We start from the raw sequence: 24,907 nt of genomic DNA on the forward strand, positions 1-24,907 counted from the left end.
CTCCACATACTCCTGAATCTGTCGGTACTGTACCCTCCGCCAGGTGTCCCATTCAGCCGTTGAGGGGAGTGTCTCTGGGGCTTCCAGTCCCATTTCCAGGTCCACCGGCAGTCGGCCGGGCCGAGCCCTCATCAGATACGCCGGGGTGCACTTCGTTGAGCTAGACGGGATATTGTTGTACATATCGACCAAGTCAGGCAGCCTCTCCGGCCACAGGTTCCGCTCCTCCAACGGCAACGTTTTGAGGAGGCCAAGGACCAGATGGTTCATCTTCTCACACATACCGTTGGTCTGGGCATGGTAAAGTGTGGTCCGGATCTTCTTGCAGCCGTACAGCTGACAGAACTCATGGAACACCTCCGCCTCAAAGGCTGGACCTTGGTCGGTAAGCACCTTCTCAGGGTATCCATGGGGTCGACAGAAGTAAGCTTGGAACGCTCTAGCGGCGGTACGGCCGGTTAAGTCCTTGACCGGGACAACCACCATGAACCTGGAGTAATGATCTACTATGGTTAGAGCGTAGGTGTACCCACTTCGGCTGGGGGTGAGCTTCACATGGTCCAAGGCGACCAGCTCCAGCGGTTGGTGTGTAATGATCGGGCGTAGGGGAGCCTTCTGGCTGGCTTCATCCTTCCTCCTCAACGTACAAGGACCGCACTCTCGACACCAGGCCTCCACAGACTCCCGCATCCCACTCCAATAGAACCGCTCCCTCAACAGCATCTCCAGCTTCTTCCATCCGAAGTGGCCGGCACCATCATGGTACGCCTGCAGAACAGTGGGTACATCAGCTTGGGGAATAACCAACTGGCGGATCTTCTCATGGCTCTTCGGGTTGATCAGTTCACGGTACAACCTCCACTGATGTAGACACAGCCGGGTCCGTTCCTTCCACAAGCGTTGGGCTTCAGCTGGGGCGGCAGGGTCCATCCCAGCAGCGCCTTGCTCCACCAGGGTCTTGACTAGGCGGACACCGGGCGCCTGATTTTGAGCTTCTTGCCACTCCTGACTGGGCAGCGGATCCAGGTTCACCCGTTGCTGGTGGACATGTACCTTCTCAGTTGGTGGCCGGTGGAATGCAGGCAACTCGATCTCTTCGAGGTCATCATCCTCGCACCCACCTTCTGACAAGTGGGGCATCTGAGAGAGGGCATCAGCATTAATGTTGACACGACCGGCCCTGTATTTGATGGTGAAGTCATAGTTGGCTAATCTGGCCACCCACCGCTGCTCCAACGCGCCCAGCTTGGCCGTGTCCAGGTGAGTCAACGGATTGTTATCCGTGAAAGCGGTGAATTTTGCTGCGGCCAAGTAGTGGCGGAACCGCTCGGTGATAGCCCACACCAGTGCCAGGAGCTCGAGCTTGAAGGAGCTGTAGTTCTCAGGGTTCCTTTCAGTCGGCCGGAGTTTTCGGCTAGCATAGGCAATTACCTTCTCCTTTCCTTCCTGGACCTGGGACAGGACTGCCCCCAAACCCACATTGCTGGCGTCTGTGTAGAGGATGAATGGGCAGCCGTAGTCAGGGTACGCTAGGACCTCTTCTCCAGTCAAAGCCGCTTTCAGCTGACGGAAGGATTCCGCATGCCTGTCCTCCCACACCAGTGGGGCTCCGATGGGCTTACCACCTTTGGTCTGTCCCACGAGGAGGTCTTGCATGGGGGCAGCCATCTTCGTGTACCCCTTCATGAAGCGCCGGTAGTACCCCACCAGACCAAAAACTGCCTTACTTCCCTCACGGTGGTTGGTCTTGGCCAGTCCTGGATGGCAGTGATCTTCTCAGGGTCGGGGGCGACACCTTCCGCACTCACCACATGCCCCAGGTACTGCACTCTGGGTTTCAGCAGGTGGCACTTGGAGGGCTTCAACTTCATCCCGTATTTGGCAAGGGACGCGAACACCTCGGCTAGGTGCTCCAGATGGGCTTCATACGTCTGAGAGTACACAATCACATCATCCAGATATAACGGGACGGTCTCGAAGTTCAGATGTCCCAGACAGCACTCCATCAGCCGTTGGAAGGTTCCAGGGGCATTGCACAGCCCAAACGGCATACTATTGAATTCACAGAGCCCCATTGGGGTGGTGAAGGCGGTTTTCTCCCGGTCTTCCGGGGCCACTGCCACTTGCCAGTACCCACTGGTGAGGTCGAGGGTAGAGAAATAATTTGCGGTTCTCAGTGCGGCCAAAGACTCTTCAATACGGGGCAGTGAGTAGGCATCTTTATGTGTTATCTGATTAATCTTCCGGTAGTCCACACACATCCGCATGGTACCATCCTTCTTCTTGACCAGTACCAACGGAGCGGCCCAGGAACTATAGCTGTCCCGAATAACCCCTGCCTCCTTCATGTTCCTCAACATATCTTTGGCACACTGGTAATGTGCAGGGGGAATAGGCCTGTACCTCTCTTTGATAGGGGGGGTGTTCACCGGTGGGGATGTGGTGTTGGACCCCTTTAATCCGCCCCAAAGTCTAGTGGATGTTTGCTGAAAACTTGTTCATACTCCCGCACCACCCTGTATACCCCTGCTTTGTGAGGTGAAGGGGTATCATCAGTGCCCACGTGTAGCTGTTGGTGCCACTCATTTACCTTCCCTTGAGGCGGGGGAGTGCTGGTAGTAGGTGGGGAGATTGAGGGAATGGCCTCGTGGATGGTGTGGGGATCCAGGGTGAGCAGCTTGGCAATGGTGGCATACCGGGGAAGCCTGACTTCTTCCTCCCCACAGTTCAGCACCCTCACGGGCACTCTCCCCTTCTTTACGTCTACCACCCCTCGGGCGGCCATTACAGTGGGCCAGTGCTCGGAGGGTATGGGCTCCATCATGGCAGGGTAGTCACGCCCCTGAGGCCCTACTGCTGCCCTACACCAAATCATCATCTCACTCCTAGGGGGCACAATCAACGGAGCAACATCCATCACTCTCACTCCACCAATCTCTCCTCCTGTTGAGTTTACATGCTGGCGGTACATCAAGGCTCGGATCTCACGCTGCATAGCTCTCTGTCGGCTCCCCGCCGCCGTGGCGGCCAGCTGTTGCAGTAGGGCCAACACATCACCCATACAGTGCTCCATCACATTGGTTCCTAGCACTATCTTCGGGTTATGATCACTGGGTTCATTCATGATCACAAGCATACCCTGGTGTTGCAGTTCAGCTTGCCCCACTGTCATAGCCACCTGTTTATACCCCACTTGGGTCAATGGGAGTCCATTAGCAGCAATTAGTGTTATACTAGTATCTGGGGGTGCCAGCTCGTCTATCCCCCAATACCGCTGGTACAATGTGTATGGTATGGTGGTTACCTGTGATCCAGTGTCCAAGAGAGCCATCACTGGTATGCCGTCCACAGCCACGGGGATGATGGGCTGGGCCCCGATATACCGGTCCCGCCAGTCTGGGGGGCCACGGGGTTCTACTCCTGAGGATTGGCCCGGGGCCCCAGGGGTTGCTCGTTTAACGGGCACTGTCAGAAGTAATGCCCAGGCTTACGGCACTTGTAGCAGGTTGGAGGTCTGCTCCGCGGGTTGTTAGCACTTCTCCGCTGCATCCAGGGAACATCCTCAGGGCTGTCGGCAAGCTGTATCTGTGCTGGAGGCTGAGACCTGGTCAAAGGTTGGAGTGCAGCGAGAATCTTGGCGAGGTCTCCGTCCATGCGACGGACCTGGGCTGCCAGTTCCTCCATCGTGCTGCTTAGGGCTGTAGGTATTGGAGAGGTTGGTAGGGCAGGGGCCACCACAACGGGGGCCGTCTCAATGGGCCACGGGGCTGGCTCCAAGATTTCTGAAGATGGGGGCTGCAGTGCTTTAATGGCCCGTTCCTTTAACACGGCAAAGTCCACATCAGGGTGTTCTAGGGCCCACAGCCGGAGTTGTTTGCGATCCTCAGGGGACCTCATCCCCTGCACAAATTCCTCTACTAACATCTTGTTGCTGTCCGCCTCACTGATAGGATTCACCCGCTTTAGCGTGCGGAGGGCGGTTTGTAGACGTAAGGCATAGTCCCGAATGCTATCCACAGACCGTTGCCGGCACTGGTAAAACTGCATCCTCAGCTCAGCTTCAGTACGGGTCTCAAAGGCAGTCTGTAGCTTCTCAAAGATGGTGGCTACAGAGAACCGGTCCCCCTTGGCCCAGGTCTCCTCCTCCTGCTCAGCCGCGCCGGTTAACTGGCCCAGTACTACCGCTGCACGTTGCTTATCGGTCAGGGGGTACAGTTCTAGCAACGGGTTAAGCTTTTTCCGGAAGACCTGTAAAGCATCAGGTTTCCCGTCATACTGCGGTAGCCAGGTAGCTCCGGGCGCATAGGGCAAGGAGAACGGCATCACCTGAGCGAGCGCGGGGGCCGCGGCACCTCCCGCCAGCGCAGCCGGGACCTGGGCAGGCCCATTCCCATCCACGGGTGCCACTGCGGCTGCGACCACCGCTCCTCCAGCAGCTCCGTCGGGCGCAGACATCTTGTTTCCGTCCCCCTTAGCCTCTTTCCGGCCCCTCCTCTATCGGGGCGGGGTTTTGGCCTTCGCGCCTCTACTACTCGAGAAGACGCTCGAGCGGGAACTTTTCGCGCCAAAGATGGCGACTTCCGAAATTTTCCGGCGGTCACAAGGCGCACCTCTACCCAACGGCAGAGCGGTAAGATCCTGTTTGTGACGCCAAGTTGTCGCGGGCGGAGGAGGGGACGCCACGCTCTCCCACTGCTCGGGTCCGGCTGCCGCGGCTGCTGCGGCCTGCTGCTGCTCGGTGGCTCGAGCGATGGGCCGGATCCCAGGGACTCGAGCGGCGCTCCTCGCCCGTGAGTGAAAGGGGATTGGTTGTGGGGATAGTTTATTGTCCGTGATGCCACCCACGGTTGTGGTGATTAAGTGGACACCACTGCTGCTCTTTCTGGGGAGCCCGGGAGTGATGGTATGGAGCAGCCAGTTGTTGGTTCGCCCCTCCGTGGGTAGGGGTTTTGGTGGTCCCGGGGCCCAGTGATGGGGTTGGTATGGTGGACAGGCGGGTATGGGGCCTGTGGAGGTGCAGGGGCGCAGGGGCAGCGCTGTGCCGCATGGCACGGAGGTACTCACTCAGCCAGTAAACACGACACAGTTCTCGGTAAACAAACGGCTGGTTGGACGGGTCCCTCGGACGGTTACGGTGCTGATGTTCCCTGCAGTTAGCGGTGACGGTCTCTTCCCTGCACCTATGTAAAGTCTTTTTGGTAGCGATGGGTTCCCACCGGTTACCCGCTCCCCGACCTGGACATGAGCCGGAGGAGCCCCTCTCTTGCCCGCAGGCGCTGGCCCTGGGAAACTGGTGCCTTGGCGGTGGCGGTGTCTCCCCTTAACGGTCGGACTGTTGCCTTCAATCGGGACATGGTTGTTAGGAGACAGAGGTCCCCTTCACTGATGGATTTGGCAAATTATGGCGACTCCTAGCCTTGCCGGGATCCGAAAGGCCCCTGCCCTGGTGCTGACTGTTCTTTGTATACTGCTCCGGTACTGCCGGGTCACCACTCGTCCGCGGTCCTTCCAGCAACCTCCAAGCAGTCCCCCTGCAGACTATCCCCGCCGTCTGCTGACCTTGCTGTCTCAGTCCGGGGCACACACCCGGACCAGCTTCAGGCTTTACAAACTGTCACTTTCTACTCCTTTGCTCCTCTACCACTTCCTTCTCCTTCCTCCTCCCTAGCTTGACTGTTCTTCTTCCTGTCCAAACTCTATCTGCCTGGTTCTCCCGCCTCCAGGACTGTGAACTCCTCGGTGGGCGGAGCCAACTGCCTGGCCCACCCCCTGGTGTGGACATCAGCCCCTGGAGGAAGGCAACAAGGATTTTAGGTTAGCCTTGGTGTACCTGCCGGGAATGTGGGGTGCATGTGGTGTTGTGACCTGTGACCCCTGGCTTGCCCAGGGCGTCACATTAGCATAGATAAAGAGATCTTTAGAATAGTATTTCTAAAGATCTTATATCGTATGCTAATGAGCAAGGGGACTAGTCCCCTGGGTGTTGTTCCCCTGGCTAATCACCCCCATTAGCATGCTAATGAATGTACAGCATCAGAGGATGATCTCCCTCACCTCTCCGCTGCCATCGCGTCCGATGCTGGATTTCGGCTCAGTGCGCATGGTCCCGGAGGTTCGGTCATGCGCACTACTTCAGTTTGAAGCCAGGACGCATACACCTAGCTTCATAGTGCACATGACCCAAACTCCGGGGTCATGCGCACAGAGCCGAAATCCGGCAGCTATGGCGGCAGAGAGGTGAGGGAGATCATCCTCCGACACTACGCATTCATTAGCATGTTAGCATACCCACAGGGGTGTATTAACATGCTAATGGGGGTGACTAGGCAGGGGAACTAATGCCCATGGGACTAGTGCCCTTGCTCATTAGCATACGGTAAAGGATTTTTAGAAATACTTTTTTCTAAAGATCTTTTTATCTATACTAGTGTATACAGGGACGGATAGGCAGGGATTAGCAATATGCACCCAGAACTGCTCCTGGTTCTGGGTGCACATTGCACCTGACAGATTCCCTTTAATGAAAAATAACTAGTTTAGAGTGGCCATTAGATAGGGTCAAAAGTGTAAGGGGTTGAAATGGGATGTGGTCAGCAGATTGAGGGGTATATATAGTTGGGTAAGTTGTGTGGACTGCAAAATTGTCATTTAGGCACCACTGGAAAAGGTACGTGTGCCCTCCTCACCTTCGCCTACGAACCCGATATCAGGATGGCTAAGCTAGAAGAGATACAGAGGCAGCTGAAGGCTGCTACTGGTGGTGCGGATGGAGTAGCAGTTCAGACGAGGATGCAGTAGATTCTGAGAAGCTGGGAGTGAAGCTGCATTACCTCCAACCCGGCAAGTGCCCTGGGCCAGGCCACCACAGTGACTTTCATCGAACATGGCTCCAAGACCCCGATGTGTGTAGGGCAAGGCCACAGGAGCGATTTTCACCAGACATTGCTCCAAGTACTCTTCTCATCGTGACCTGCCTCCTCCTGCTTTGGGTCCCAGGTTGCGGTATGGGAAGAATCCTTCCAGAAGGCCGGGGTCTGCGGAGTTGGCCGGGCCTGCAGTCTGTCATATGACCGGGCCTGCTACTTTTAGGGCTTTGGTCTTCAACAAAATGCTGTGGCTACACCCGGCGATGCTCCTGTTGGTGGGACTGCTTGTGCTTTAAAGTGATCTTTCGTCAGCAGGGCCTGGTCCTGAGGAAAGGACAAATGTTGTGAACTGGATCCCAAGATGTTGCCCTTCCATCAGTTTGCTCCCTGGTTGTGTTTTTCTAGGTTCAAGCATGTTGGTTTGCAAGGACTGCCCTGAGCGACCTGCTGAAGATTCAATATTTGATCAGACAGAGGTCGATCATCTGGATCATGGTATATTGGCTGGAGGATGTCACATACCGACGCAGCCTGGTCAGTATGGTTGTTTGTTTGTCTTGTCCTCTCCTAGTCTAGCTTCCCCATGGATGGGTTTTAGCCAGAGCCTGGTTTCTGTGCGGAGCACTTTAGCTAGCAGACAGAGTTTGGGTGGTTCGGAGTTAGAAAGGGAAACTATTTTGATCCCTTTGGACCTAGCAGTAACTTGACTTCCACCCAGCTGTTAACTATCAGTATTCCCTTGGTGTTTAAATACTCCTTCCTTCCTTTGGACTGTTGTGGTGGTATTTTCAGTTCCTTCAAACCGAGGTTGCAAGCAGGTGGTTTGTACTCTTCTGTGGTATCATTGCTGAAAGCTCTGCTGAACTTCTACCTGAGTCATCTAATAATAAGTAGTTCATACTTTTCACCCTGTGTCCTCCTTGTGTCGTTAACAGTTGTTTACTGGGGTTGACAAAGAGCTCATCCCATCCATTCCTTATTTAGGGCCAAACACTAGGGATACCTAGCATCAGGTATCTAGGTTGGTACGTAGGTGCGGAAACGATCTAGGGTGGTGAGGAATTCCAGGGATCAGTAGTAGGTTCGGTTAGGGGTCACCATCTTTCCTCTCCCTAGACACAGGGTTTCCCTTCCCTTTTGCTGTGTGCTTTTTACTTCCCAATACCTAGTGTGACAGTCTTGTGGACACATTGCTTTCTTGGAGTTGGGAGGCGGCTAACAGGTGGTCAATTTCGAAAGTCAATTGCTTTATGGCTGGGGTAGCGCTTGGCTGTAAGTTTAGGGGATTTAGGGACATCATGAAGAATTTCCTATTGACACAGGCATTGAAGGGTTTTAAGAGAGGCCTTACAAGATCAGATATTAGTAAGCCAGTTTCATTTAAGATTTTGAATGAATCTAAGTTTCCACTTGCATGCTATTTGCATTTTTAGGGGATGCTTTTTCAGTTGGCTTTTTCATGGTCCTCTTTGGGGCCATGAGAATTGGGGAATTAGTGTCCCCATCTTTGGTAAAAGAGGAGGTCAGGACGTGGTAGTGCAGAGCGACTCAGCTGAATTTTGGGTGCAGCAGTCCAAGATAGACCAAACAGGAAAGGGAAAAAGGATTATGTTAGGAGCCTTGAAAGGGCCGTTGATGTCCCATGTGGAGCATTTTCAAAATTATTTGGGTTTAAGAGTGGAACAGACAGGCCCTGTGTTAAAACACAGGGATAGTTCCTTTTTGCTTCGATATCAATATGAGGCAGTTTTAGGAAATGCTTGGAATCTTCATGGCTGGAGGTGGACAAGTTCTCTTCTCATTCTATCCAAATAAGTGCCACAACTGAGCCTGAAAAGTGGGGCCTCCCGCCTGAGCTGTTGCAAAAAAATTAGGTAGGTGGGAAATTAGGAGATATAAGTTCATTTGGAGTGACGGAGTAGTGGAGGGAGGATGAATTAGCTTTTTGGGGGATGAAACTGCATGTTAACGTATTAAAATATAGATTTGTTTATCCACAGTTGGTGCATGTTTTTGACCCCTCCCTTCCACTCTCCTCTTCTCCAGCACAGCTAATTTGGATTTTTGGCCATTCTTTTGTGTATTGGGGTGTCTTTAGGGTCTGAAAAAATGGATGTTAGTTCGGCTTTGATTGAAGTGAAGTGGTAGTTAGGTGGATTCAAGTTTGTGGTCTGAACTAGTGGAAGGTGTTACTAGATTTTAAGAATTTTGTATGATTAGATTGTTCCACCGACATGCTGGTACTGCATGTAGGGTGTAATGATCTGGAGTAGAATTTTGATTAGGGATATCTGCCATGATTTTCTGCACTCATTGGCACCTTTTCCAAATATGAGGATGGTGTGGTCGGACATTGTGCCCAGAAAAACATGGCTCGCTGCCCGGTCTGTTGAAAAGATTAAAAAGACCAGAGTAAAAGTAAACATGGCAGTGGGAAATTTTGTAGCAAAGAATGGAGGTGTGGTAGTAAGGCATATGGATTTGGAGTCCGGCAAGAGGCATTTTCGCCGGAACGATAGGGTGCACTAGAATGCAATAGGGATTGATTTATGGCCCGTGATTATTCAAGAAGGTGCAGAGTGGGTACTTTGTTTGGTGGGTTGACTTGTATTACGACGGGTCAAGTAATACTGGTGATGGAAAGATTGTTCTTGGAGTTGGTGAAAAAAAATGTGGTGGGGTGTTGTACATCTGGTAGATGGAATTTGGCTAATTGTCTGGTGGATATGGGGGCTCTTTAGTGTGGGTTTCCTGGGAGTCGATGATATGTTAATAGTTCTTCCAGCAATGGAGGTGCCCCCAAGCGGGTTGCGGCTGGGAGCATTGCTGGATGGTGTTATTTATTATAGTGGTTTCCGACAGGTATTGGAGCTCTAAAGACTTCCTCATCTTCCAGTTATTATTGTAATATTTGTTATAATAAAGGCAGATTTGGCTGCAAAAAAAAAAAAAAAGGTGGTCGGTCTGTTTGTTAGTAATGGACTTCTTAGAGGGGGTTGGTCAGTTAATAGGGAAATGACAGAAAGTCCCACTTAGAGGGGAAGCCTTTACAATAAATAAATTTACAATAAATTTACGATTTTAAGATTATTGAGAAATGAGCGTTTAGAGGAAAACTTGTTCAAGATAGTCTTGTAGTGTAAATAGAAGATCACTGTAATGCCTGCCTGGATCCACAGACTCAGACGGGCTGTAATGGACAGGCTAGAGGGAAGCCACTTACCAAGCAGGACCCCCAAAACCCTAAAACCCTTTAACCCCTATACAGGGATTTGGAATTACACAGGGCCCTGGAGATCACTACCTGCGAAAGAGTAGTAGTCATGCAAGGTCAAACCACGAATTGCAGAACAGGGACAGAATTGGCAGGCAAGGACGTAATCAGAAAACGTAGCAGAAGTCAAATCCGGATCGGGCAGCGAGGTACATAAACAGCAGGCAGAAGGGTAGTCAGGAAATAAGAAGTCAGAACACCAGAATCACTAAACAGAACAGGGCGGAACATGAACCAGAATATCGGAACAATCTCTGGCAGTGGTTAGCAGAAAGGAGGGGAATTAAGAAGGCTGTGGTATCTCCCATTGGTTATAGCTGAATAATGGTAACTTCAGCTGGAAGACACACACCACCTATAGTCAGCCAGTGGTACAGCAGATTCCAAGGAAACCCAGCCCAGTGGATGAGCGGAACCTGCGCCCACCAGCGCCGCTGGTCTCGACTCCTCTCCCATCACCAGCACTATCCACGGCAGGAACACGGCGTCTCTGTAGCATTCCCTGTACAACTCATTCAGAGTAACCAAAAAATGAGCCAGAGCATAAGTAAGTATACAGATCCTCGCAAGATCTCCTTCTCTACTCCTCTCTTATCTCTTCTATCCACAATCGCATACAAGATTTCTCCCGTACCTCCCCCATACTCTGGATCACTATACCCCAGCATATCAGACGCTCTCCTACTGTGAAAAGCTTCAAGAGGAACCTGAAGACCCACTTCTTCCAAAAAGTCTACAACCTACACTAACCCTCAGACCAGTCCAGTACACCACTGCGCAACAAGCTCTGTCCTCGCCTATTGTAGCCTCACCCATTCCCTGTAGACTGTGAGCCCTCGCGGCAGGGTCCTCTCTCCTCCTATACCAGTCTGTTTTGTATTTTTAATGATTGTTGTACTTGTTTTTATGTATACCCTTTTCACTTGTAAAGCACCATGGAATAAATGGCGCTCTAATAATAAAAACAATAATATATACAATAGTAAGAGCACCTTCACAAGAAAGGCTGCAGTTGGGTCCCATCCTTCTCTGGCCTTATTCACATTGATGGCATTTACACAAGGTAAGGTTTTAATATTAGACTAGGACCATCCCAACTGGGTACACCTTGTCGCGGTGGCATGGTTTTTACGCTTTTTGATCAAACTGTGTTAACCAAGTATCCTATGTTAGTTATATGTATTACTACTAATTACTTATTTACTTACTATACAGTATAAGCGCATTTTCTGTTTTGTTTTGTTAATATCATTCAGATTCTAAAATCTAATTTTCATTTCCAACTAAAATGTCCTCGATTTGTTTTATGTGACCGAGTTGCTGTATTTTGCTCTCATAATACAGACTGGACAAAGCCTATTTCGATAGCATATAAAGTACAAAAAGGGGTTAAGCTCAAAATGCTTAATTAACTTTACTCCACATGGTATAGGGCAAAACATTAAAGCAGTGGGTGCCTTCCATTGACGCTAGGCACCCATTCACTTATCAATAGGAGCTTTCAAGACTTATTCTCCAATCCTGAGACAACATTTCCTGCTCGTAACACTAACCCCATTGACAGGCCTGGCCTGATGAGAACTTTTTCAAATCTACCAGGAAAGACCAGGAGACTGGGCGAACATGTTCTAAAAAATGGATCTAGGGTATTAAATGTGTTCACAAAAGGCCACACAATCCTCAGCTATGCTAATATAAAGATAGGCTTCTCTGGGCATTTGCAAAGGAAATAGCCGCCTATAATGTGATATTTTACCCATTATTCTTTAACCCCTTCATTGGTTGGAGGGGTCATGTACTTCACTTTTAACAGCCAGATTACAGATATCATCATCACATTTCACTGCAAATTAGGCATCTCCAAAATCAGCTCCAAAAGGTTCAATAATGATTTATTTAGCGATGTATATGAGACGCTTTGAGCTTCTTACCCTGATCCATAGACGTTTTACAGTTATTCCATTGTTAAAATACGGATTACATTAATTCAACAACCGATGATCCAGAATGTATATACCTTGCCCCTAGCACAGAAGAAGTATATATAAAGCTAACCCCCCAACACAGAAAAATTTACTACAGTTTGGGGACCATGGATTATGTTCATGGAGTCCCCAGAGTTTGTGGAGAGTTTGGCGAGCTTTTTGAACTGAGAAACGGTGGGGAGTCTCATTACTCCCCCCCCTTTTTCTTTTCTTTTCTTGCTCTACCCCCTCTCCCCCCTTCTCTCTAATTTCCTCTTCTTTATGCTTGTATCTTTCCTCTTCTTTCTTTCTTTTCTGAGCATTAATCTGCATTTTTCTAGTTTCATTTTTTATATGAAAAGATTTATCAATAATTCAAAAGACAATAGACATACAATAAGAATGAGTATATTAGGATACGGGAAGTCAAAAAGAAGTGGGAATTCTGACCTATAATTTATCAATGGTTATATGGTAATAACACAAAGATAATTTGAAGAATTCCAAGAAATTTAGTAATGTAATAATTTCTGGATGTTATCCCGGCATTGAGAAAATGATGTTTATGTATTGTAATTGCACAAATTATATGTTTGTATGTTGACAACAGTTTCATCAATAAAACAGATTTGAAATAAAGCTAACCCCCCTCCTTAAAGGTGGGTGCACACTGGCAGATTTTGGTCCATACAACGAAAAAACAATATATCAAGTCTATTGGAGCTTATTTAAAGCCCTTTTACACCAACCGATAGAAACTGTATGGGGACAAATATTCATTGACATGATCCTTTTTTTTTCTCCAAGATCTGATCACATGAAGAATGAGCATTTTGCTAATTAATCAGCTAACTAATGCCATATTTATAAGGGACAATGATTGGGAATGATCTGTCAGATGAAGTTGTGTTAAGAGCCCTTTACAAAGTTTTACCACTGTAGTATCCCAGAGGAAAAGGAGACAAACCTGTTTTCTACATTAGGTCATTATAGATATCAGTCTAAATAAAGGGAATCTGTTGGCAGCTTTTTGCTATTTAATCTGAGAGTAAAATAACATAGGGCAAGAGAGCCTGATTACAGGGATGTGCCACTTATTAGGCTGTGTGCTGTAGTTTCTATACAGTGTTTTATCAGCAGGAGTTTATCAGGTCCAAAGTGGACAATTCTTGCTGTTATGCGATTCCAACTGCTCCAGAAAATTGCATGGGCTGTAAAAATACGGTAAGTGCTAAAGAAAAAGACCCATATATCTGGAATCGTATGCCGTTAAATAACAAAATATTATAGGAGCAACAGGAACAAAAACTGGAAGAAATAATAAGGCAAACTTCATGTAAATACTGGGACCATTAAATATACCTGAAGATCAAAGAACTTGCTGTATCTCCGGTAGATGACATGTTGCGTGGAATCCAACCAGGTTACTTTTATGATATAGACCTGTGGGAGATAGGAAAAATGGAGACTATATTACAAATTTATATACTGTATACCAGATAATTAAGACGTTTCATGTAAACTGAAAAAAATTGACAAAAATGTCCAAAACAATGTTCTAGCACATGCAATGGCAGAGTAATACAGTCATGGGCGAACGTTTTGGCACCTTTAAAATTGTTCCAGAAAGTATTTCTCCCAAATAATTATTGTAATTACACGTTTTGTTATACACATTTATTTCATTTCTTTCTGTGTATTAGAACATCACAAACCCCCCCCCCCAAAAATGGTAAATTAGACATTTCCTGCCAGGAGGTGCAAATTGGGTGCTGAAATCTGGTGCAAACACCCTATGCCAAATATTTTATTTACCGTATTTATATTTATACCACGATACTGACCCGCAGACAGCGCCTGTGATTGGTTGCAGTCAGACGCTGTTACACAGGCTGGGGGCGAGTCTGGTTGCAACCAATCACAGAGGCCAGGACAACCAGTGGGCGGGGAAAGCAGTGCATATGGATGAGCAATAATGAGCGGCCCATGAAATGAAGGGGAGGCCGCGAGAGCAGTCAAGGAGAGGCCGCGAGAGCAGTCTACAGCAGGGCGAGAGCAGTCTACAGCAGGGCGAGAGCAGTCTACAGCAGGGCAGGAGCAGTCTACAGCAGGGCGAGAGCAGTCTACAGCAGGGCAGGAGCAGTCTACAGCAGGGCAGGAGCAGTCTACAGCAGGGCGTGAGCAGTCTACAGCAGGGCGTGAGCAGTCTACAGCAGGGCGGGAGCAGTCTACAGCAGGGCGGGAGCAGTCTACAGCAGGGCGGGAGCAGTCTACAGCAGGGCGGGAGCAGTCTACAGCAGGGCGGGAGCAGTCCACAGCAGGGCGGGAGCAGTCTACAGCAGGGCGAGAGCAGTCTACAGCAGGGCGAGAGCAGTCTACAGCAGGGCGGGAGCAGTCTACAGCAGGGCGGGAGCAGTCTACAGCTGCTAAGGAGCCTCGGTAAGTATGAAGCGCTATTTCCCTAGTGCCAGATCCAGATAAACACCCAGAATCCTGGCCCTGAGTCCGGCACCTGGTACCTTTGAAACCATGCGGATCCAAACTTTTACAGTCCGGGTCTGCCCATCACTAGTCTCTAGTGTTAATGGCTACACATTCCTATCGGCACCCACTTTTCACTAACTTACAGACAGAAGAGGGAGCAAATGGAAAGAGGTTTTATATAACTGTTGTATCTGACTACAAAGGGCTTGTGTGGTCTGTTACCATGGAGAAACATAAGTTTGCATAGATTATAAATACACAAAATAGGCAAATAAAAATCATTTTATTTTTTATTCAAGACAATATGCATATTTTATATTACAGTAGACGCTTTGCTTTAATTAAAATGTTAAAAATGTTTATAACTCTAGCGAGAATATTTGTGTCTCTAAGGCCTAAGACACACGGCATGAAAATCGGACCGAGTGGAATGCGATAAAACATAGCATTCCACTCGGACAAATATTAACCTATGTCCCAGCACCCATGAGCGATAATTTTCTCAGCCTCAATTGGACAGAGAAAACAATCGCAGCATGCTGCGACTGTAATGTGAGACTCTCTCTCGCACCCATTCAAGTCTACGGAGTGAGAGAAAGATCACACTGCACTCGCATTACACCGGTGTACTGCGAGTGCAAGGCAAGAATGGCAATAGCCGAGTCTGGAGGAGAGAGGGAGATAAAATCCCTCCCTCCCCTCCGGAGCGCCTGCCCTGCCCTCCTCAGCGTTGGCCCGCCCCTCCTCAGAGCCGGCTTGTCCCCCACTGCTGAGGTCCGATCACATGATCGGACCTCAGTCGCAGTGACACTCGCATGACACTCGGCTCCTGCTGTGCTGCCAGCACGAGCCGAGTCTCATGCGAGGATCTCATTAGTCCCCGTGTGACCCCGGCTAAGGCTAAGTTCACATTTCCGCTAAAATGTATCAGTCACAATCCGCTGCTCTTGTAAACAACGGAATCCATTTAGCGGATTCCGTTGCTCCCATAGACTTGTATGAGCAGCAGATTGTGACTGATGATGCTGTGTTGCACCCTCCGCCCGACTGATCAGTCGTGGAACGACTGACCGCCGGGCGGGAGGAACGCAGCATGTAACGTTTTTTGAGCAGCGAGATCCGTCGGATTTCGCTGCGCATGCTCTCTGGCTCCCTGCACACGTCACCAGCTTTGGTTGGTTACCCGATATTTACCCTGGTTACGGTGCAAGGAGCCAGCGCTAAGCGGAGTAGGCCCGTAACCAAGGTAAATATCGGGTAACCAAAGTAAACATCGGGTGCTTTGCTACCCGATATTTAGTCTGGTTACGTGTGCAGGGAGGCCGACACTTCCCCGCTCGGCCCCGCCCCCTCCCGCACATGTGTGTACACACACTCACTCACACACACATTTCACTCACACACACATACACTCACCTGTCCCAGCCATGCAGACTGCAGCACTGCCACTGACATCCTCAGCACCTGGCCACAACCCCCGCTCGGCTCCGCCCCCTCCCGCATTCAGCATGTGTATACACACACACACACACACTCACCTGTCCTGCAGTCCCTGTGGCACTGACGCCCTCAGTGCCACGGCCCCGCTCGGCTCCCCCCCCCCCCGAACTCCGCCCCCCGCACACAACGGAATCCGACAAAGAATTCTGTTCTTTGTCATCCGTTGTACAGCGTTGAACAGCGCATCAGTCACATGCGTCAAGCGACGCATGTGACTGATACAAAACAACGGAAATGTGAACTTAGCCTTAATTTAAAAAAAAGGCATAATTTTTTGGATTGCAGCAAAAAATAATTATAAAAAGGGACATTTTCTTAAATTTGGAGTTTTCATGAAAAGAGTAGTATGGAGGTATAGTTTTGCTTGATAATTGAAGGCAATTTTTTGGAGTAAAAGAAAATCCACAAAAAAAATTAAAATTCAGATTATTCTAAAAATGTATGACTGTTATGCAGTGCGGAATAATCACATTCAGTCACATCATGGGGGCATTTGTTGCCCATTTCTTTCTTTTCAAAATTCTTGATCTCAGCAGAGAACTATTTGCCATCTATCATCTGCTGAGATCCATCTCTGACGACGAATATATGTTATTGAAAGTAAACCACAAAGACAAAAGAGGAAACTGTAACAATATATCATGTGTTCATGGAGGCACTGGTCACATCCAAATATTAGGAGCACATAGGCAGCTTTATCTGGTAGCAGCTGTTGGAACATATGACCGGCTGGTACCATGCATATGACTGGTAGGTATTTCATATCCATCGCAAACGTCTGCTGCTGTACAATGACAGATGTCGATATATAAAAAGAAAAGGTCAAAATTATCTCCCAGAAATACACATAAATCAATTAATAACACCACGAAACATGAAACAACGAGCTCCACGAGACGGTCACCATGTAAGAGATACTTCCTGCTGTCACAACAAGTTTTGTCTAAGCATCCCATGTGTCTTCCGCTACAGGACAATCTGGCCCCATTAGCCCAACTGTTTATTGACAGTGACTAGGGAAGTTTTGAGCTCTGGCCTTCTAGAATATTAGTCAATAAGAGAAAAAGTTATCTTTTATTTCCCCATTGTGATTAAAATAAATTACAAACTGATGACGTATCATTTGGATATGCCATGGATATGCAACGGACAGCACGTGGATGCCATCCATGATACATACATATGCCAGATGTTTTATACAGACTGGTTGTTAGGAGACGCTTGGAAAACCTACATCAGTTTTCTTTTTTGGGGGGGGGGCATTTGAGAAAAATGGGTGTGACACAGATGAAGAAAATGGACACAGATAGAGATGAGCAGACCTGTTGAAATTTGTGTGAGCCAGACTTTAGCTAAGGCAAGCTGGCGCGAGTCTCGCATCGCATGACCCGGCGTGGCCTGATGCCATAAAGTTTGGTTTGGGACCTAGAATTGAATCATTGATTGGGCAGTTCGGGTCTCCGACCACACACAGCCAGACATAAACAGAGGAATTCCAATTGAGGGAACGCGGGGAGAGAGTTTTTCACTTTTTTTGTATACACTACATCCAAGACCACACATTGTGACCCCCAGTGAGAGCCATTCAAACACTGTAACCGGCTCACACTGGGCCGAGCACCGAGTGACCCCAGCACAGCGATGCTTGTTCAAGTGGTTAGCACACACAAAGCACCTAAACTCTGACCTCAAACGTTGATTTTTTCAATTTTTTTACACCAAACAAACACCAAACATTACTGTTCATCTCTAGACACAGACCAAAAACCTATGAAAAACCTAGGTGAACATGGTGTTGGTGGGTGGGCAGCTTTCTTACCTCTGCTACATGACTAAATCTAATCTAAAAATTCTGATTATGTCAGAACAGCTGTATCCAGTAATCTAAGTGATACATCGTTGAATTCAGGATCTCTTAGCCTACATTATGCTGCTCTCAGAAGAGGTAGCAAAAACCTGGTGACACAATCCCTTTAAGATTCCCTTTGATTTCACTATGATGAAAAGGCTACATGACTAAATCTAAAAATTCTGATTGTGTCAGAATGGCTGCATCCAGTAATCTAAGTGATACATAGTTGGAATCAGGAACTCTTTGACTACAATGTGTTGCTCTAAGATGAGGTAGCAAAATCCTGCTGACAGATTCCCTTTAAGATTCCCTTTGCTTTCACTATGATGAAAAAGCCAATTGCTCATAATTAAACAATTGTCTTTTTCCATTGTGTCAATCTACCTACAAGATCCATTGTACACATACAAGTTTCCACTGAGGAGAATCCTGTTCTTTGCTACCGGGGTCCTTCAATAATCAGGTAATTACAAGGGGGACTTACTGCAAGGGCTCCCAACAATCAGGTGTTATCTAGGTGGAATTCTGGAAGCAAGTGCTAAAATCCCCGCTGAACAACCACTGGTGAAATGAAACATCACATGTGCGCTCTTGATGCATGGATGTAACAGGTCCTCCATAAAGAGGTCCACCATGTTACTACTCCATGTCCTGGCTTATAGATGAGGGTCTTTAACTGAACTTGCTTGCTCAGCCATTTTAACCAGATTCCACCATAAACACACCTACAGAAATGTCTAGCAGTGGTTTATCTCTTCTATGAATTGTTGGAGGACAGTTGGAAGGATTCCATAAATATTATATAGTGTGCCAATCCTGCCTAAATTGATTTCGGTGACTAATAAAACGTTAATGGGCAGCTTCACTTTTTAAGATAATATGGTTATCAAAGATCTAAAAAATTGACAACGACTTAATGACATAAGGTCACCGTGGACATTTCAAGTTACAACGCAGATATATTTGTGAAAAATCCCAGGCACATCGAAACAATGACTAGAAATCCGACCAAAGTATCTAGCAACTAGTAAATGACCAAAACTGCTACTATCATTAAAAAGTTGCTCTGCCAAAAACACGCTGCAGGCACCGTTTCCAAGGGTCAGAATCCCGGCCAAGCAGGATTAAAAAGTAAAACTTTCAGCCTGTTAAGTTCTCAAACAGCTTTGGATCAGTTAACGACATCTCCATGGAAAGGAAACCTCACAGAATCCATAGGTGTTTTATGGAAAACACAGCAACCACGGGGGCTTACAAGCACAATTTCCAAAGGATTTATCTTGGCTTCATAACAGCTGTAAAATGTATAATAGCCCTTAATTACCTCTCCAGTTTAAGAGGTTATCAATTTAATTAAAGAATTATTTTTAGTACAGACGCTTAGTATAGTTGCCAAATACGGATGAAAAGGGGGGGGAACAGGTGCGCAAGGTGTAATGTAAAGCAAAATCAATGGATTTATTAAGCGATAGTGGCAATTCTCTGACAGAAAAAGAGTGCAAACCTCGATGCATACTCGTTTGACACTTTTTCCCAAAAGTGCATGATGCTTAGCGGCAAGGAACACGTGGTGACCCTCAGTATAGAAGAGCGCTCTATGATGCACTTTTTCTATACAGTTAAAAACAAAGGATTGAAATCCTTAAGGCTGCTTTACATGGTACGACCGATCGTGCAATTTCACAATCGATCGTACCCGCCCCCGTCCTTTTTGCGTCACGGGCAAATCGCTGCCCGTGTCGCACAAAGTCAGTAACCCCCGTCACACGTACTTACCTCTCGTGCGACCTCGCTGTGGGCGGCGAACGTCCACTTCCTGGAGTGGGAGGGACGTTCGGCGTCACAGCGATGTCACACGGCCGCCGGCCAATAGAAGCGGAGGGGCAGAGATGAGCGGGATGTAAACATCCCGCCCACCTCCTTCCTTCCACATAGCCGGCGGCGGCTGCGTGACGCAGGTGAGCTGCTGTTCATCGTTCCCGGGGCTTCCAGTAACCATCAATGAGTTTCTTACAATGCTCTGCTGGAATTTTAGACCATTCTTCTTTGGCAAACTGCTCCAGGTCCCTGAGATTTGAAGGGTGCCTTCTCCAAACTGCCATTGTGAGATCTCTCCACAGGTGTTCTATGGGGTTCAGGTCTGGACTCATTGCTGGCCACTTGAGTAGGCTCCAGTGCTTTCTCTCAAACCATTTTCTAGTGCTTTTTGAAGTGTGTTTTGGGTCATTGTCCTGCTGGAAGACCCATGACCTCTGAGGGAGACCCAGCTTTCTCACACTGGTCCCTACATTATGCTGCAAAATTTTTTGGTAGTCTTCAGACTTCATAATGTCATGCACACGGTCAAGCAGTCCAGTGCCAGAGGCAGCAAAGCAACCCCAAAACATCAGGGAACCTCCGCCATGTTTAACTGTAGGGACCATGTTCTTTTCTTTGAATGCCTCTTTTTTTTCCTGTAAACTCTATGTTGATTGCTTTTCCCAAAAAGCTCTACTTTTGTCTCATCTGACCAGAGAACATTCTTCCAAAACATTTTAGGCTCTCAGGTAAGTTTTGGCAAACTCTAGCCTGCCTTTTTATGTCTCGAGGTAAGAAGTGGGGTCTTCCTGGGTATCCTACCATACAGTCCCTTTTCATTCAGACGCCGACGGATAGTACGGGGTTACACTGTTGTACCCTCGGACTGCAGGGCAGCTTGAACTTGTTTGGATGTTAGTCGAGGTTCTTTATCCACCATCCGCACAATCTTGCGTTGAAATCTCTCATCAATTTTTCTTTTCCTTCCACATCTAGGGAGGTTAGCCACAGTGCCATGGGCTTTAAACTTCTTGATGACACTGCGCACCGTAGACACAGGAACTTTCAGGTCTTTGGAGATGGACTTGTAGCCTTGAGATTGCTCATGCTTACCTCACAATTTGGATTCTCAAGAGTCCTCAGACAGTTCTTTGGTAGTGATGAGCGAGTACTAAAATGCTCGGGAGCTCGAGGCTCGGGCCGAGCATCTCAAAATACTCGTTTACTCGGCCCGAGCACCGAGCCCAATGTTATCCTATGGGAGACCCGAGTATTATTCTGAAATGACCCCCGGCAGCATGTAGAAACCATAAAACTGTAAATTAAAAAAAAAAACGTGCGTGTGTGTGTAAGCGTGCATATATATATACACGCGGAGTGGAGTGCGGGAGGGGCCGTAGCCGAGCGGGGAAGTGTCGGGCTAAAGGCACGGTCACGCTGTGCGGGCTGGCCAATCACTGCAATTCCACAACAGGGCTGTGGCATTGCAGTGGTCTGCCAGCCAATCCCTGCATAAGGAATGGCTGTAAAAAGAGCGCCAACATGAAGACCCCGAGTACAGCACGAGTATCGCGAGATTACTCGGTCCCCGCCGAGTAGCCCGAGTACATTGATACTCGTGCGAGTACCGAGTAGTAACAAGCATACTCGCTCATCACTATTCTTTGGTCTTCTTTCTTTTCTCCATGCTCAATGTGGTACACACAAGGACACAGGACAAAGGTTGAGTCAACTTTAATCCATGTCAACTGGCTGCAAGTGTGATTTAGTTATTGCCAACACCTGTTAGGTGCCACAGGTAAGTTACAGGTGCTGTTAATTACACAAATTAGAGAAGCATCCCATGATTTTTCAAACAGCGCCATTACTTTTGTCCACCCCCTTTTTTATGTTTGCGTGGAATTAGATCCAATTTCGCTTTATGACAGTTTTTTTCATTGAAGACAAATTAAATGAAGATAATAATACCAAAGAATTTGTGATTGCAATCATTTGCAAGAAGAAACTGAGTATTCTCTGACAGAATTGCAGGGGTGCCAATACTTTTGGCCAGCACTGTATGTGTGATTTCGACCAAAGACACCATTCAGACTCCATTGTTTTACACACATGTCCTATTTGTGCTGCTCATAGATAGAACACATACCAATTATATTCTGGAGTGCAGTTCCCGGGATTCTACTCATCATGAGTCTGTGATAATTCCAGCCGCACACTAACAACATCCTAGTTTTATTGTTGTGCTATTCATTTTACCCTGACTGTTTGGAAAGAGAAAAAACAAACAAACAAACAAACAGCAGCAGGATCCCATCAAGAACCCTAGATTTGAATGTGCGATATTGGTCCATGATTTAAATAAAAATGTCACCTGGCGCTCTCTCTTCCACTTGTTCACAAAAAAATAAGAACATGTGAGCGGCCCCATAGACTATAATGGGTATGTGTTTTCTGGGTGAAAAGCAAGGATGGAACTGCAAGGCTATGTGCGCATGTTGCGTAATGGCATGCATTTACGCTGCGTATTGCACTTCAGCGTAAATTCATGCGTCCTGCGTCCCCTGCACAATCTATGTAGATTGTGCACGAGACGTGCGCACGTTGCTTTTTTGAGCGCAGAGATTTGGGTGCTAAAATTTTGACCCAAATCCGTGCGTTCATAAAATGAGCATGTCAATTAATTTGTGAGCTTTGGATGCAGCTCCCGCTCTGTCTATGGTGGGGGCAGCATCCCGAGCGCATGAAATCTGCTTTTTTTTGTACAGAAAAACTGCATCCATTACGCAGTGTTTCTGCAGCGATTGAAGCGCACATGAGCTGTCAAAACGCTGCAGAATATTCAGCAGCTATGTGTGCATGAGCCCTAAGGGTACGAGCCCACATATAGCAGATTTCTGTGCAGATTTGCTGCACACAAAACTGCATGTTTTGGCGGGAAAAATGTATGTTTTTATTGCATTTTTTATGCGTTTTTTTTCCTGAGTTTTTAGGTCATGGCGATCACAGGAGTTCCTGCACTGTACCCCTATGCTCATCTCTGGTTGATGTTACAGCTAAGACCTGACTGTCACCGCCAGGAGTGGTGCCTGCACTGGTCCCTCCTGTCAGTTTAATCCCCTAAATGCTACACTTATTCATGATCGCAGCATTCAGGAGGCAGGTAGAGGAATTGCTTACCTCTCCCTGGTGATTGAGTCCCTGTAATGCAATCACAGGAACCCGATCGCTGCCATGGGTCATCACCATGAGGATCCCGGGTTACCGAGCAACGGATCGCCTCACAGACCATGCCGGATGCATGGTGTGTGAGGCAAAGTGTCAGTGCTGCTAGTGCAGGACTGATCAATATTATCCACTGCGGTGATCGAGCACGAGCACTGCAGTGGATTATATCAGATGCAAGAAGAAAAACGCAGAAAAAGAGCGACATGCTGCAGATTTTTTCTGCAAGGAAAAAATCTGCAACATGTGCACAGCAAGTTAGAATTCTCATAGACTTTGCTGGGATGCTTTTTTCCATGCTGTATTGGTTAAAATCTGCAAGAAACAAATGCATGAAAAAAGCAGCAAAAATGCAGCATGGGCACACAGCCTGAGCAGGTTACGACGATGCAATGGCACTGAAAAGTACGACTCAGTGGAACATAAACCACAGGGATTTATTGTACACAATAAATATTTGTTGAGAGCACAGAGAAGTTGGTCATTATTTGAAACAGGTTAATTCACAGTAAGAACTTCAACTATACAAATGCACAAAGTATAGATTCAATATACTTTACACACTATTAATTATTCTATTAAACAATAAGTGTCATCAATGCTGTCTCAGTTTCAGTCTTCCCGTCAGGGATGCGTCAGTGTCACCCTTAATTGATAATGTGGTGCCCCTGAGGCTTCCGTCGCCACAGGTCATTCCACCCCATCCAGTGGTGTGATGCCCCATTCTGGGTGAGGAAAGGAGTGAACACCGGTCCCCTGGTAAATCCACACTACACCCATTGTTAGGAACACACTGGGACCAGGGATAGTGGCAGTAACCCTCCCATGCTGCATGCTGGGAGGGGCCGTAAGACCCATCCCTGCTCCTATAGGGTAGATCAGAGCAACTGGGGAGGTGGGAGGAGCCACCAGAGGGCAGACAAAGAAAGGAAGGTCTAGTTTAGTCAGTTGGAGAACGAGAGAGTGTGCGGAAGGAGGAGGAGGCCTGCAGGAGGCAGGCAAGGAGGAGAAGTGAAAGGAAAGAAAGCTCCAAGTCAGTCAGGAGCTGAGAAGAAGGAAGAGACGCTTCCTGGTGAAGATCCTGGGACTCAGAGGGTCCAGGTGACACCAAGCAGAGAACAGAAGGGATCCCAGGGCCACGGGTAGCTGTAGAGCTGCGGTGGCCTGTTCCACAGGAACATCGGTGGAGGGATCAAGCTGCAACAGGGGACGGTCCCTAGAAACCGGAGGAGTGCAAAATCATCTCCAAACAGTAAAAACCGAGGCCCAGGGAAAGTTGTAAACTCCCTGGGCCATAGCCCACAGCAGAACCTCTAGAAAAGGGATAATCAGCCGACAGGTGACCCCCCCAGCCTGGAGGCTGTTGTGGAGGCCAAGCCAGGTTCATCCTACAAAGGCAAGGCTTAGGAAGACAGCTGAAGACAGAGACACTTAAGAGAAGGGTACCGGGTTTTGCTCCAAGAATCACCCAGAAACGGCGGAGGTCCCTGACAGTGATCGCAGCAGTCCAAGGGTTCCTGCCGGCCTTGACAAGAATTGTGAGTAAAGAACTTGAAACTGCACCCTTGGAGTTGCCTCTGTTATTTCATCTGCATAGACACTCACAAGCACCAACTGTGCCCCGGGGCACCGATCCACCTGTGGGGAGCAGTACCACCATTGCTGCCATATCATCACCCCGGAGGCCTTACACAGCAGCGGCGGCTTACTAGCCGCATACCACAGGTGGCGTCACGAACACAAACTTTATTCACCTAGCCATTTTATCACTGACACCCACCAGGGCCACGGAGCCGGGCCCCGCCACCACTGACGATCCCCGGACTAGTCCGGCCCGGCACCGGGTGTCCCATAGCCCTGGGGTGGGCGAGTCAATAACACAAACAAACAGTACACAGACCCTTACGGAATTACAGCACAATCCCCTAATCCGCAAGTCCAATTCTTG

The 24,907-nt window shown here is 48.1% G+C and overlaps 1 protein-coding gene across 3 annotated transcripts in view; it reads right to left on the reverse strand.

The window, feature by feature from the left end:
• SH3PXD2A (SH3 and PX domains 2A) overlaps window positions 1–24,907 on the reverse strand; it is a 498,307-nt gene that overhangs the window by 379,214 nt on the left and 94,186 nt on the right. For all 3 annotated transcript variants that reach the window (XM_075348622.1, XM_075348623.1, XM_075348621.1), the window contains exon 2: window positions 13,467–13,547. In XM_075348622.1, the coding sequence (XP_075204737.1) occupies window positions 13,467–13,547 (81 nt within the window). The remainder of the gene's footprint in view (window positions 1–13,466; window positions 13,548–24,907) is intronic.

This window comes from Anomaloglossus baeobatrachus, chromosome 5 (assembly GCF_048569485.1).
Source record: "Anomaloglossus baeobatrachus isolate aAnoBae1 chromosome 5, aAnoBae1.hap1, whole genome shotgun sequence".
In the NCBI taxonomy this organism is placed as follows: domain Eukaryota; kingdom Metazoa; phylum Chordata; class Amphibia; order Anura; family Aromobatidae; genus Anomaloglossus; species Anomaloglossus baeobatrachus.